The 16506-nt window shown below is 39.6% G+C and overlaps 1 protein-coding gene across 4 annotated transcripts in view; it reads right to left on the minus strand.

Annotated features, from left to right (window-relative positions):
• znf280d (zinc finger protein 280D) overlaps positions 1 to 16506 on the minus strand; it is a 75678-nt gene that overhangs the window by 48820 nt on the left and 10352 nt on the right. For 2 of the 4 annotated variants that reach the window (XM_033050304.1, XM_033050306.1), the window contains exons 2-4: positions 11279 to 11429; positions 803 to 895; positions 440 to 585 (exon numbers count right to left, since the gene is read on the minus strand). In XM_033050304.1, the coding sequence (XP_032906195.1) occupies positions 440 to 585; positions 803 to 895; positions 11279 to 11429 (390 nt within the window). The remainder of the gene's footprint in view (positions 1 to 439; positions 586 to 802; positions 896 to 11278; positions 11430 to 16506) is intronic. The other 2 variants (XM_033050305.1, XM_033050307.1) reach the window with 2 other exon arrangements.

The following is a 16506-nucleotide window of genomic DNA, read 5'->3' on the forward strand; positions in this document are numbered from 1 at the left end:
ATCCAAAACAACCTCATAACTAGATCACTTAATTCTAATTTTTTCCAAATCTAAATTTAATCAACATCTGTTTATAGATGACAGGATCAACTAAGGTGAATCCAATGGCTAAAAAGTTAATTTATTTTGAATGGGGCCCCAACCTCCACAATTTTCAAATTACCAAGTTAAATATTAGCTGCACAGAGTTGTTTGGAACAGATTGGTGGCTGAACGACTTGTTTCTCTATTGTAACATCTACATTTAACTGGAGTCTATATTTAATGTTAAGAAGACTTAAAAAATACAAAATACATCGAGACAATTATTTGGACATCTTAAAGCATCCATCAAAGTGAACAAATTTCAAGATAACAGACAGTGAACCTAGGTAGATAGCTCCAAGTTCAACAAATGTGAAACATTTAAGTAAACAAGTTAGAATATATATTTTATTACCTGCAATAATACCACTGGCTGTAGTGTCAATGAAACAGGCATACTTTGAGATCCTGGCTGATATGCAGCCATTGTGCTTGAAATTGATGGAGAAGAAGTGATAGATTGTTGGTTGACTGACTGAATTGTAGAAGATGTGCCTGGTGCTGCAAAAATAGAATTTAAAAAAATTAATCAAGTTGCAAAGGATTTGTTTGAAAAGGAGAACACTTAGAAATGTTAAGTCATTACTTAAATTACGCTTCAAATTACAATTCAAATTATGTTTGGATTTCAACAAACATTAAACAGGTAAAATTCCAAGTAATATCCCAGAAATAATCTGTGAAGGTGCAAAAATTAAAAAATCTTAGTATCACTTACCACTGCTAAAAGACACCATCATGCTTTTACTGAGTCCACCATTTTGCATTCCGCCTCGCTGTGCCAAATGAAATGTTGTGCCTCCTGTTTTACCTTGTAAGTAAATAGATAAAGCTAACATTAGTCATATTCTGCACTTGTAATTCTGTAATCAGATTCAGTGGTTCTCCTTCAATCACTGTCCATCTCTCATTATTCTGTTTGTAAATTAGAGGTAAACAGGCTCTAGAACATGTAAAATTCAAGGGTTGTTTTAAATAATGACGTCATTGATATTTGAAATAATTTGCTTACCATGAATCCCCATAGAGAACAGTACAAAGATCTAATCCCATTGGGTATCATATTGATATTCTCATATCTGATAAAATGAAATAGGGAATTATTTTCTCTCTTCCCTGCTTGTTGAACTTGCAAATGATATTATTTTGAACTACATTTTTAATTGCCCATATAAAAAGATACATTTTGCAAAAACTGACCCTGCTAAAGGTTGTTTGGGGAGTCAAACTGTACAAGCTCGATGGACCCATGTGAAGAAACCTGCAAGATTTGCTTTGGTCATAATCCTACTCCTCAATCGCAGTTCTCTAAGAGACATTCACCGGAGATTTCATAACTAACAGGAGAAAGGGGCAACAAGCATGAACATTTTCATGGAAGAAAGTAGAGTACGAAGGAAACTGACCAGCGAGATGTTTTGATGTGCTCAAATGTTTAAGGCTTTTATCATTAATCTTCTGCTGAGTACTGAAACCAATTTTTAGTTGTGTACTAGACTAAGTGGGACCCGTTGGGTCCCAGTATCACACGGGAGGACTGGTCTCCCAACGCAATATTCCACCTCTCCACGAATTCCAATATTGGTGGCCAGTGGGGGGGGGTGGGGGCTTTCTGGAGCACTAGTATGGATGAAAGGACTTGTTTCCAGAGGGCTAGTATGGACATTGTGGGCCGAATGGATTCTTGAGCTGGGGGCTCAGTCACTCAAGCCTGTTGTGCTGGCAGCTCACTCACTTAAAGCTGGTGGGCTGGCAGTTGACTAACGGCTATTCCTTGAAATTCCATTTCAAGCCAGGTGCAAGGCCACCAAATTCAAGTGCAGTTTCTTACCACTTCAAGCAGAGTGCAAGGTCACTAAAAACAGCGAGTCATGATCTCTCCCTCCTCCATCTTGCAGAGACTGAGCCAAGCCCACACTTCTGGGTTTTATAGTCCCTCGCCCCTCCCACCAGAAGGGGCGTAGCCTTCATGGCATGATTGACAGGAGAGAGAATCTCAACATTTATTAAACACTAATAACTCTTTTATTTTTTCATCGATGAGAGAAATTCTCTTGTCCTGCACAGCGGAGGGGGACTCTGAGTAAGATGGCCAAAAATTACAGCCGTAAGTGGCAGCGTTTTTTCTAAAATCAATACACAGAACAACAGGAAGTGGTCAAGATCAGACTTTTAGTAATATAGATTTCACGAATCTAAGAGAAATTCAGCAATAGAGTTGGGTTTAGATGTGCTGAATGCATGTAGTTTAATTTAAATAATATAATATGAAAAGGAATGTAACATTGGATTCTGAAGTGATTTATTTTTCCCCTGCCCATCTATTCACCAAACGTAGTATGCTGTAACATGGAAATTCAGTCAATCCTAGAAAGAAAAATCCAAGTATTTTAGAGGTACTTTGTTTTCGATGTAAATCACACGCTGAAAGGTATATTGTAAAATTCTAGAATTTTCCAAAATATGTTCCGAACAGTACAAGATACATAATGTATATAAACTTAATATGTTTCTCTTGCATACTGCTTTCTAAATATGGTGGCCTAGTTCTAGTCATCACTGAACAGCATTACTTCTATTTCCTTTGTTCATTTCCACTGAAAACTGTAAATCAATCATTGGATAAGGAAAATGTCACATCTGGACCATTGTATGAGTTCATAAAACTTAGATGACATTCTTGCAATACAAAGTGCAGAATGAACACAAACCAGAATGAAGACAGTTGACTAGACAGAATATTTTATTATTTTGAAAAATAAATTTACACTTCACTATGCACTATATAGAGAGTGAGTTTAAAGGACACTAACGCTGACAAGTGGTTATTATCAAAGTTTATTTGCGAAATGGAGCGATCCATCAATTAGAAACTGCTCAATTCTGAATGAAGTACAGATCTCAGTGCCATCTCAAATTAACATGAAGAGTCATTCTACTTCACCATACAAAGATTTTCAAAGCATTGTCACTATACTACAGCTAGCTCACCGGGGAAATTGTACTTTGAGTGTTAGTGGTGCATTCATAACATGGAACTGTTATTCTGTCAATGCATCAAATCTTTCCTTTACAGTTCACTGAATGAATCTGTCCTCGAGAAATGTATCTTGGGCAAGGATTTACTTGAGAACATTGTTAACAAGAGCAGAAAACTATATACACACACGTATATATATATATATATATATATTATATATATACACATACACACACATACATACATACATATATATATGTGTGTGTATACATATATATATGTGTGTGTATATATATATATATATATATATATATATATATATATATATATATATATATATAAATATATATACACACACACACACACACATATATGTATATATATATATACACACACACACGTACACACACACATATATATATGTATATATATATACACACACATATAATATATCATATATATATATATATAAATATATATATAATTATATATATATATATATATATATACACATATATATACACACATATATATATACACACATATATATATACACACATATATATATACACATATATATATGTATGTATGTGTGTGTATGTATATATATAATACACACATATATATATACACACACATTATATACAGCGCCCTCCATAATGTTCCAGCTGTAATTTCTACATGGTGAAACCAAAATATATAAAAATAGCCTTTATTAAAATCTGACAATATGCACTTTAACCACGTGATATTTTTCTATTACAAATCACAAATTGTGGAGTACAGAGGCAAATAAATAAATGATGGGTCTTTGTCCCAAACATTATGGAGGGCACTGTATGTATACATAAATTGAAAATTACATTGTCAGATCAACTTCAACCTCGAATTGCAAGAAAATATCTATGGGTAGATATATAGACATGATGAAAAATCAGAACAATTAAAAGATGAACAGACATTGATAGAAGTTCTAAATTAAAAAGATAACGCTGTTATTCAATACAAAATGCATATTATTTGGGAACAAATCTAATGCCTGCAGAAAGGAAAAAGATTGCAATGTTGGACTGCTGAACGAAAATAAAAATGTTGAGAGCATTCAGGTCACAAGAATCTGTGGAGAGAGAAAGGTAGGGTCAACATTTGAGATGCACAACCTTTTGTCAGAATCAATTAATGACTTAAAGAGTAAAGGTTATAGAAGTATGAGAAAAAAAGGAATGGACTATGATTACATGGAGGGTAATCAAGTAGTTTCTGTAGAGGACCAAATCTATCAGGGAGGCATGGAATTTCTGGCAAAAGTAGGGACCCTCCAATAGACTAAAGGGTACAGGAAATGGTAGGTGACTCCATGAATGCAGCCCTTCCCACAAGAGAAGGAATTCTCATTCAAGAAACAAATATCCTCACGTATTTGTGCTGTACTGAAAAATTGAGATAAAGTACATTTAACCATAAAGATACAAGTCAATCCCAACGCACTACAGTACTCTCCTTCAAATATAAAATTCCCACTGCTGTTTGCAAATTCCTCCTTGGTCTTGTTTGGCTTTACATAACATTTGACAGATTTACATAACGTGCTGGGAACTGTGTTCCTTCAATTCTAATCTTGTAGACATCGCCAGCAGTTCAGACCCCAAGCTCTAGAATCGCCTCCATTTTTACATCCAACTTGTCTCCCACTCTCTTAAAACCAACCATTCTGTCCAGTGTTTAAAAAGTTCTCCACATTACTTCTATACGTAATAGCATTATATTTTGTCTTGAAAGTCCACAAAATATTTTGGAATATTTTAAGTAGAGTTTTTTTTAAATAACACCATTTTATTGTCATAGTTTATTGTCAGACATTCAATATGAAGATCACATTGCTTTGATTATTGAACTACTGGGGGAAATGCCTCTAAACCTTATTCTTGCTGGGAAATACTCCACGGAATTTTTCACCATAAAAGGTGAGCTGAAACCTTGAGGACTGTTTGAAGTGCTGGTGGAAAAGTACGAATGTCCGCAGGAGGAAGCTTATACATTTACAGCATTCCTGTTGCTGATACTAGAACTGATACTGGAGAAGAGGGCTACAGCAGCACCCTTGGCTTAACTCATAGCAACCAAATTAATTACTACCATTTTTTTTCTGCCCATAACTCAGTAGATCACCTTGTTTAATATCTTAAACAGGTACAAATAAACGCTTTAGGTAGATTTTACACATTCAATTGAAAAATTACTTGTAGTGGAAAGGGGATGTTGCAGGGGTTTGGATTGGTTTAGAATACAGAAATTTGCATAGTCATTGCTGCCTTTTGTTAGTTGCTAATGGAAGATCTTTTGGTCCACATTCAACAATTATGCTGTTCACATGATAAGTGAGAGTATAAATTTAAAGTAATTTTTTTATTTTTGCCAAGGGATTATAAAATCTGGAAGGTTTGGCCACATGGGAGAAGAGACCAGATGAGATCTTATACTCGTACCAAAGAGTTAGCCAACTATGATTTGCCCGATAAGTATATTGCCCATTTGAATTGGAGTAAAGTATCTAGTACATTCATTGCTTTTTGCTTTGGAATGACTTCTGGCCAGTCTGCATGCTTTCAAATTAGCCTGCTTAACATCCAGGCTGTGTACCTGGTGTTTTGACCACGTTTGAAGAACTAAGATACAGTAGGAAATTGTTCCGTTTCATTTGTCCCCTTTTGTGTTTGTATTTACTGCAGCTCTTCCAAATGTTAACTTTGTATTACAATATTACTGTTTGCCCATTTTGTTTTTTGTACATCTTCTGTCCAGAAAATGTTTTTAAAATTGCTTCATTGAATAATCCAGGAAAGATACTCGGATTGATCATTAATTCGTCATGTTCTGCTACATAGGAGTGTGGCTTGTTTGCTTAAACAGACTATATTTTGAAAAATAAAGGAACTTTTTGCATGATATGTTAATACTGTACGTATGTATAAATAAAAATATAATAAATAAAATGCAAATTATTTTTTAAATAAGTAAATAAATAGAATGAAAGGCCGAATGGCCTACTCCTGCACCTATTTTCTATATTATTCTGGTCGAAACTATTGACTATATCAAAAATCATGAGTTTTGGCTATATTGATTTATTATGTAATTAGGTTACTCCATGGCAGAATTCTCAGATTAAATTCCAGTTGCAAGGAAACACAAGTATGGAGTAAAAGAATGACACCGAAACATAAGAAAGGTAGATTATTCAGCTTTTCTCATCTTGTCACTTAAAGCAATCAAGTCAAGTCAAGTCAAGTCAAGTTTATTCGTCACATACACATACGAGATGTGCAGTGAAATGAAAGTGGCAATGCTTGCGGACTTTGTGCAAAAAGACAAACAAACAAACAAACAAACTATAAACACAATCATAAACACACACATATTATTTTACATATTAAATATTGGAAGGAAAAACGTTCAGTAAAGTTAGTCCCTGGTGAGATGGGAGTTTACAGTCCGAATGGCCTCTGGGAAGAAACTCCTTCTCAACCTCTCCGTTCTCACAGCATGGCAACGGAGGCGTTTGCCTGACCGTAGCAGCTGGAACAGTCCGTTACATGGGTGGAAGGGGTCTCCCATGATTTTATTTGCTCTGGAGTTGCACCTCCTGTTGTATAGTTCCTGCAGGGGGGCGAGTGAAGTTCCGATAGTGCGTTCGGCCGAACGCACTACTCTCTGCAGAGCCTTCTTGTCCTGGGCAGAGCAATTCCCAAACCAGGTGGTAATATTTCCGGACAAGATGCTTTCCACAGCCGCTGAGTAGAAGCACCCGAGGATCCTCGGAGACACTCTGAATTTCCTCAATTGCCTGAGGTGGTAAAGGCGCTGCCTTGCCTTACTCACGAGTGCTGCGGCGTGTGATGTCCATGTCATATCCTCAGAGATGTGGACTCACAGATATTTAAAACAGCTCACCCTATCCACAGTATCCCCATTTATCCTCAATGGAGTGTACGTCCTCGGATGATGTGCCCTCCTAAAGTCCACGATCAGCTCCTTAGTTTTTTTGATGTTCAAGAGGAGGCTGTTGTCCTGGCACCAGAGTGCTAGATCAGCCACCTCCTCCCGGTAGGCCTTCTCATCGTTGTCTGAGATCAGGCCCACCACCACAGTGTCATCAGCAAACTTAATTATTGAGTTGGAGCTGAACCTAGCCACACAGTCATGTGTGTACAGGGAGTACAATAGGGGGCTGAGGACGCAATCGTGACTGATCTTGTATCTCCAGAACATATTACTATGCTCTCCCCATTATCTCCTCTGGAAATCTACTAATGACCTCAGAAATATTTTGCTTCTCGACTTCCACAGCCTTCTGAGGTAGATAATTCCATAGATTTTTAAGCCTCTGAGTAAAGACATTTCTCAACTCAGACCCAAATATGTTCTGATTGTGACAATTTGTTCGAGAACATCAGGAAAGAAATCGCCCAACATCCAATCTGACAAATTCGGACAGAATTTTGTACATTCCAGAAATCTCCTTGGACTTTTCTAAACTTTAGTTGTCTTCAGGTCTCGACCCGAAACATCACCCATTCCTTCTATTCAGAGATGCTGCCTCTCCCGCTGAGTTACTCCAGCATTTGTGTCTATCTTCAGTGCAAACCAGCATCTCCTTCCTATTCAACTATTTAAGAATGTTACCTGCAATTCCTCCAAGTCTGCCAAAGCTGTTTAATTCTTTCTCACAATTGCCGCCTTTCTCTCTTTAACTCTCCTGCCATGTTTATGTTATACTTCATTATTTTCTCCCCCACGTGTTCTCTCTATACATCTGCAACTTTATTTTCTGTTCACTCCTTTTCTTCTCAGGCACAAAACCAGTCTTCATGGGCTAAATCAATGAAAACTGCTAAAACTATCTCCCTAATTTTTCTAATCGAAAGACTGCTGTAACCCTTATTGCAGCTAAACATAAGCATTGAAATAAGTTAATAAGTTAGGAATTAATGCAAGTTATAGTTTCCCTTCTGACTTAACATGCTCAAATACTTTGTGAATGCAGTTCTAGTTCTATTCCACATCCTGTGCTAAAAATCAACACATTTGGACAGAACTTTATATGATGAACTGCAGCAGTCCAACACAGCATCCCACCTTTAACTTTAAGGACAATTATACAGTAATTGCTGGCCTTAAAATTATATTTTCACAAACTCCAAGGATAAACACTGCATGCCTGTTAACATTATTCAAATTTATGGCACAGAAATTCTTGTGTAGAATCCCAGATATGAACGGGTAGGGGAACAGAGGGTGCGATCCACACCAAAAATTAGAGCTGGGCGAGCGTCTCACGTGTTCACTGAGTGGGTAACTGGTCAATGTTGAGGGGCTGTGGTAGTACAGTGGTCTCAGAAACACATGAGGGACTTTGGAAGGTAAAGGTACAAATATCATTAAGGCAGAGAATTACTTCAGTAAGAAAAAGTCTCAGGTATTTAAGTAGACAAAATTGCTGGAGAAACTCAGCGGATGCTGCAGCATCTATGGAGCGAAGGAAATAGGCAACGTTTCGGGCCAAAACCCTTCTTCAGACTGATGCAGGGTGGGGGGGGAGCGGGAAGAAGAAAGGAAGAGGAGGAGGCAGAGGGCTGAGGGAGAGCTGAGAAGGGGAGGAGACATCAAGGGCTACCGGAAATTGGAGAAGTCAATGTTTAGGCCACCGGGATGCAGACTGCCCAATATGAGGTGCTTCTCCTCCAGTTTCCGGTGGTGCTCACTCTGACAATGGAGAAGGCCCAGGACAGAAAGTTCGGATTCGGAATGGGAGGGGGAGTTGAAGTGCTGAGCCACAGGGAGATCAGGTTGGTTAATGCAGACCGAGCGGAGGTGTTCGGTGAAACGATCGCCAAGCCTACGCTTGGTCTCACCGATGTAGATCAGCTGACATCTGGAGCAGCGGATGCAATAGATGAGGTTGGAGGAGGTGCAGGTAAACCTCTGTCGCACCTGGAACGACTGCTTCGGTCCTTGAATGGAATCGAGGGGGGAGGTAAAGCGACACGGGTAGCATCTCTTGCAGTTGCAAGGGAAAATGCCCGGGGAGGGGGTGGTGTGGGTGGGAAGGGAAGAATTGACCAGGGCGTTACGGAGGGAGCGGTCTTTGCGGAAAGCAGACGGGGGGGAGATGGGAAGATAAGGCGAGTGGTGGGGTCATGTTGGAGGTGGTGAAAATGACGGAGGACTATTTGTTTTATGTGACGGCTAGTGGGGTGAAAGGTGAGGAATAGGGGGACTGTGCTCTTGTTCCGAGTGGGGGGGATGGGGAGAGAGAGCAGTGTTGCAGGGTATTGAAGAGACCCTGGTGAGAGCCTCATCTATGGTAGGGCAGGGAACCCCCGTTCCCTGAAGAATGAGGACCTTTCCGATGCCCTGGTGTGGAACATCTCATCCTGGGAGTAGATGTGACGTAGACGGAGGAATTAGGAGTAGGGGATGGAGTCCTTACAGGAAGCAGGGTGGGAAGAAGTGTAGTCTAGATAGCCATGGGAGTCAGTTGGTTTATAGTGGATGTCGGTCAAAAGTTTATCACCTGCGATGGAGGTATTTAAGTGCAGGTTTCTGTTTCTGAATTGTTAAAGGGCCTGTCCCACTTAGATGATTTGTTTGGCTACTACAGGCGACTAGGCTGTCGCCACATGATCATGGAGTGACACCTGTGTGGTCGTGAGTTGTCTCCTCAAGTCGCTTAAAGAGTCGTAACCTTTTTCTTGTTGCCGCTGGATTTGGAAATGTTCAAAACCTTTCGGCGACTGTGGGCTTGATGTAGCTTGTCTTCTCCTGTTGTAGGTTGTCGCCAGGTGACGTAGGTTGTCACCGGGTGCTGACTTCGGTGAATTCCATTGGCGACTATTTACGTCAACTTACGCCAACCGGCAACAGAATTGTTTAAGAAGGAACTGTAGACGCTGGAAAAATCGAAGGTAGATAAAAATGCTGGAGATCAGCGGGTGAGGCGACTGAATTGTCTTCAGATGTCGCCGACAGGGTCGTAGCTTGTCGCAGGTGGACGTAGGTTGACTTCAGTTGTAGGTTGTTGCCTGTGTGGTCGTAGGTGTGGTGATAAGTGGACGTTGCAATGGGTGGTCGGTGGCTTGACGTCATCTAGATGGTTGATTGTCATAGACATTGTTGAAGGGGGGGGGGGGTCCAGTCGCCGGTTTCTCGGCGTCCTGCTACGACTGCGACTGTCGCTGAAAAAAATTGCTGAAGTGGGACAGGCCCTTAAGATTTATTCAAGATGTGCACATTGATTTACAATTTTTTCAGCATGGATTCTTGCAAAAAGATTCCCTTGAATCCTCATACAATTAGTTTCTTAGCAAAAGGAAAATCACAGGATCATTGAAAAATATATGATTCAATATTTATATATTTAAAACTTGCTACAAGTTAACTGATATACAGCTTTTATGTATTTACAGTCCATCCTCGTGAATTACATACATCAAGTATGATTTTCAAGAAAATGATTAGCAATTTTTTTAAGTTTTGTTCAGTAAATTTAAATCAGATACAGAAACTAATCAGTAAGTTACAAGATAGCATTTATTTCATCCAATTGCCTTTATTTGTTCACTGAAGATGCACATTGCCATGGATGCACACTGAACCAAATACAGAAACAGATTTAGATGCATCCAAATCTTGTGGTTTGACGGAATGATTTAATAAGTTATAATTTTCTGTAGTGTTCTTTACATTAATAAAAAAAAGTCTAAGGTTAGAAGAAATACTGCTCAAATCTTTTATTATACCGATTTCTTCAATGCAATAGCATCAGCTGAACTGTTTAATTTTGAAATAACTAGTTTATCTATTGAAAGCTAATCATTTGACATGTGCAGTTTTTCTATTGTATTAAAATGATCCAATGTCAACAATATTGCTTTCTTTTTTTAAATCAAAAAATAAAGAAATGTATTCAATGATTCAATCAAGTGATTCCATACTCTAGCATTATTATGCAAAACGCTGCTTGCAGGATTCAATACAAGAACTTCATGGATTTCACCCGTATAAAACAAGCAACATTGATTTCTCTATCAACAACAATATGTTATAAACAATTTCACAGAATATACATTTGTGGCAGATAGTTGTCATCAATTAAATGGATTGCTCATTCTTGGAATCTCAATTAACCCTAAAGAAACAAAATATGTGTCATACTTAGGTAACTGGTGTTTTTGGAGCTTGTAATCTCTCCCACAAAAATAGGCTCATCATCATCATCATCTTCATCGTCTTTATTCCCTTTTTGCCAAGGCGCCAATTCTTCTTCTTCACATTCCATAAATAGTTCTGCCATTCTTGCTCTGTCCTGATTTTGGAGGGGGAAGGAAAAAGTTTGCTTCACTTATAAATGATTATTTAAAAATGTAAACATTACATACCTCACAATGAGAAAGATTTTCTTCAATTCCTAAAATTAGTAATGTAGAAACATAGAAAGTAGGTGCAGGAGTAGGCTATTCGGCCCTTCGAGCCAGCCCCGCCATTCAATATGATCATAGCTGATCATCCAGAATCAGTACCCTGTTCCTGCTTTTTCCCTATATCCCCTGATTCCGTTTGCCCCAAGAGCTATATCCAACTCTCTCCTAAATACACCCAGTGAATTGGCCTCCACTGCATTCTGTGGTTGAGAATTCCACAGATTCACAACTCACTGGGTAAAATTTAGTCAACTCAGTCCTAAATGGCCTACCCATTATTCTTAAACTGGGACCCCTGGTTCTGGACTCCCCCAGCATCGGGAATATTTTTCCTGCATCTAGCCTGTCCAATCCCTTAAGAATGTTATATGTTTCTATAAGATCCCCTCTCATTCTTCTAAATTCCAGTCGATCTATTATCATAATATAACATCAACCAATTCTGAACAGAATTTGGAAATATTACTGCTATACCTCTTTAAATTATATTTTATCATCCTTATGCACATTAACTGTCAGTTCCATAGTATGTATCAAGTGAGGAAACAATTATTGAAATACAAGAAAGTTACTTCACAACTATACAAAGACTCCAAATGTTAAAGAGAGTTACGGACCAAACACGGTCATATCACGTTTTATGATCATCCCCGAAGTGGTTGCTTGTCATATCATGAAATAGTTTAAACTCAGAGACATGAGAAGCTGCAGATGCTGCAATCTTGAGCAAAACACAAGGTACTGGAGGAACTCAGCAAGCCAGAATGGGAAAGAGACCCGAACAAAAACATTATTTGCATTCACAGATTCTGCCTAACCCATTAATTTCCTCTAGCACTTTGTGTTGTGTCTTTAAAGTTTGGTTTCAAAATCCAAATAATTGAGCCTCTATAAATAACTAGTTGAATAAAATGTAATTTGTCTAAATAACAGGAAGCAACATTTTAAAACAGTTATATCAAAGAAGAAAAAAATATGAAAAATTATTGGGGGGGGGGGGGGGGGGGGGGGGGGGAGGGGGGGAGAAGAATTTTATAAAATGGCCCTGTGAGAACTGGATGAAAATAGTCTGAAAATTTATACATGCAGCAAGTTAAAGTAACTCGCCCAAAAATGAAAAATAGGTTTAATATAATTTAAGCTGGCACAGGTATTCCTAAGTGGGCACACAGCCCGCATTCCTTTGAACTTATCTTCTCTGGATCCATAGGAAGGGTTTAGGGGAAAGTCAACACCACAGCAGCATTGCTGCAAAATTATATAAAGGGCTGATATGTGTTCACCATAACAAGCTATAAATCATTATATCCTTCTCGAAACACATGGCGAAAACCAGCCTCAGCGCTTTCCAAAGTTTTTGTATATCTCACGCATTCAGAAATATTTTGAAACTATTAACATTTAAATAAACAATACTTTTTAAAAATCAAAATGTTAACCGATTAAAAATTTTTTTTTTCATATGTCTTCTGTATAGACTTACAACCCTATTCCTGCAATTAGTTAGTTAAGCTTATTGTCACGTGTACTGAGGCACGGTGAAAAACTTTCGATTAAAAAAAAATAAAAAATTCTGTATGTCTTCTGTATAGACACACAATCCTATTCCTGTGATCCATAATCCTGGAAAATGTGGGTCACTTCCCATGCCTCGAGGACAAACTCGCAGTGAAAAGCAGGCATCAGTGTTGAAACTCATATGTGCTGCATATTTTTTGATCAATAGAGAAAAAAGGAATCTCAAGATCTTGAAGACTAACAAAAATGCATGGTCCTTGGCAGCAGTGATCTTTGGCCTCTCACTTTTAGACCAAGACTCTCTGCAGCAAGTAGGTCATAGCACTGGAAAAATACCACCATCATTGTATTATCAAAATACTTAGTAATTTGCTGAAAGAATTAGCGAACTATCCCCAGTGTCAAGCTTCTAGTTACACCCAGACAGCTAAAATAGGCAGACCAAGCCCAACACCAGACTTCCAGAACTTTCTGAGCTCTGACATGGATAAAGAGAGTCAAGAATTTGAATTTGCTGAAAGCCACCTTGAAGAAATGCAACATCCTCACCAACTCCAGGAGATCCGTGGCATGTAATGACCTAAAGTGAAGAATAAGCATTCTGATTCTGAGAACCTTGAGTACTGGGACCACATTCATAAATAGCACCAAACAGGCAATCTCACAAACTAACCCCCTGCACATCACATCAGGTATCTTCTATCCCATCATTGGAAGAGCCTGCACTTCCCAATATTGGCCTTGTTAGTCACTTCAAAAGCCACAAAACTGGAGTAGAAGCAAATGACCATTAATCCTGAGAGACTGTCCAAGAAGGAGGCATTCAATCCATCATCTTGTAAATATAAAAAGCCGGAGTAACTCAGCGAGACAGGCAGCATCTTTGGAGAGAAGGAATGTGTGGCGTTTCAGATCGAGACCCTTCTTCAGAGACCATTCTGAACAAGTGTCTCGACCCGAAACGCCAGCCATTTCTACTCTCCATAGATGCTGTCTGTCCCACTGAGTTACTCGAGCCTTTTGTGTCAGCCTTCGGTTTAAACCAGCATCTGCAGTTCCTTCCTCCACAGCTTGTAGATACAATCAAGTGCTGGAAAATCTCAATAAATTCCTGATCCACAAGACAAAAAAATCCAACAAAGAAATAACTAGGAAATCACTGGCAAAGGCAGCCAAAAAAAATGGGTGTGTCTTCTATTGTATCATAGTTGTGTGGTTTACCAGCACTAAAGGTGAGAATAGTCAAGAGAACCCCACAAAGTCTAGGCCTCCATGATTTCCAAATACTTAAGGTTATATTTCAATTAAAAGTGCTCCACCCGACAATGACATCACAATGGGATCTCATTTACATAAAATGCCCATCAACAGTGTTCCACCCAGTGCAATGAGAGACTGAGTACCCTTTACTCAGTACTTTGTTGAGGCACCTTTGGCAGCGAATATAGCCTCAAGTCTTCTTAGGTATGACGCTACAAGCTTGCCACACCTGCATTTGGGTAATTTCTCCCATTCTTCTTTGCAGATCCTCTCAACCTCTGTCAGGTTGAATGGAGAGCGTCGATGCACAGCTATTTCCAGCACCCTTCAAAGATGTTCGATCGGGTTCAAGTCCGGGCTCTGGTGAGACACATCAAGGACATTCACAAACTTGTCACGAAGCCACCAAAGCGTTGTCTTGGCTGTGCACTTAGGGTCATCGTCCTGTTGGAAGGTGAACCTCCGCCCCAGTCTGAGGTCCAGAACGCTCTGGAGGAGATTTTCATCAAGGATCTCTCTTGCTCTTTTCATCTTTGACTTCGACTAGTCTCCCAGTTCCTGCCACTGAAAAACATCCTCTCAGCATGATGCTGCCACCACCATGCTTCACCGCAAGTATGGTATTGGCCAGGTGATGAGCAGTGCCTGTTTTCCTCCAGACGTTACACTTGGCATTCAGAGCAGAGAGTTCAATCTTGGTTTCATCAGACCAGAGAATCTTGTTTCTCATGGTCTGAGTCATTTGAGAGGTGCCTTTTGACAAACTCCAAGCGGGCGGTCATGTGCCATTTACTGAGGAGTGGCTTCCATCTGGCCCCTCTACCATAAAGACCTGATTGGTGGAGTGCTGCAGATATAATTGGCCTTCTGGAAGGTTCTCCCATTGCCAGAGGAACTATGGAGCTCTGTCAGAGTGACCTCAGGTTCTTGGTCACCTCCTTAACCAAGACCCTTCTCCCCGATTGCTCAGTTTGGCTGGGCGGCCAGCTCTATGAAGAGTCCTAGTTGTTCTAAAGTTCTTCCATTTAAGAATGGCGGAGGCCACTTCGGGACCTGCAACGCTGCAGAAATTGTTTTATACCCTTCCCCAGATCTGTGTCACGACACAATCCTGTCTCGGAGGTCTACAGGCAATTCCTTCGTCTCCATGGCTTGGTTTTTGCTCTGACATGCACTGTCAACTGTGGGACCCTATATAGACAGGTGGATGTGTGCCTTTCTAAATCATGTCCAATCAATTTAATTTACCACTGGTGGACTCCAATCAAGTTTTAGAAACATCTCAAGGATAATCATTGGAAACAGGATGAACCCAAGCTCAATTTTGAGTGTCATAGCAAAGGGTCTGAATACATATGAAAATGTGATATTTCAGTTATTTCTTTTTATTTACTTTGCAAAAAAAACCCTGTTTTCGCTTCTTCATTCTGGGGTATTGTGTGTAGATTGGTGATTTAAATTTTTTTTTTAATCCATTTTAAAATAAGGCTGTAACTTTACAAAATGTGGAAAAACGAAGGGGTCTGAATACTTTTTAAAAGCACTGTATTTACACCTCATAATGCACTGTTAACTTATGATAATTTGTCTGCAGAGTGAGTGTGTGATTTAATTTTTTTATGAACAATCAAAATCACCTGAATGTATGTGTATTTAGGAGATGCGATGAAAAGTCAATGTTATCCATATTATACAATACAATACAATACAATTCAATTTATTGTCATTTGGACCCCTTGAGGTCCAAACGAAATGCCGTTTCTGCAGCCATACATTACAAACAAATAGACGCAAGACACAACATAATTTACATAAACATCCATCACATTGCTGTGATGGAAGGCCAAAAAAACTTCTCTCTCCACTGCACTCTACCCCCCGATGTCAGAGTCAAAGTCAAAGCCCCCGGCGGGCGATGGCGAATTGTCCCGTGGCCATTAAAGCCACGCCGGGTGATGCAAGGTCGCACACCGGGTCTTGATGTTAGAGCCCCCGGCGCGCGCTCGCAGCCCGCAGCCATTCCAAGCCGCGCGGGGCGGTGCTGTAAGGCCCCGCTCCAGGAGCTCTTCAACCCCGCAACTCGGGCGGGAGAAGTCGCCGCTGCGGAAGCCCCGAAAAGCGGTCTCCCTCCAGGGACCCGCGGGCTCCCGGTGTCACTGTCCGCCAAACCCGCAGTTGCAGCCA

The sequence above is a fragment of the Amblyraja radiata genome, chromosome 34, assembly GCF_010909765.2.
Source record: "Amblyraja radiata isolate CabotCenter1 chromosome 34, sAmbRad1.1.pri, whole genome shotgun sequence".
NCBI classification, from domain to species: Eukaryota; Metazoa; Chordata; class Chondrichthyes; order Rajiformes; family Rajidae; genus Amblyraja; species Amblyraja radiata.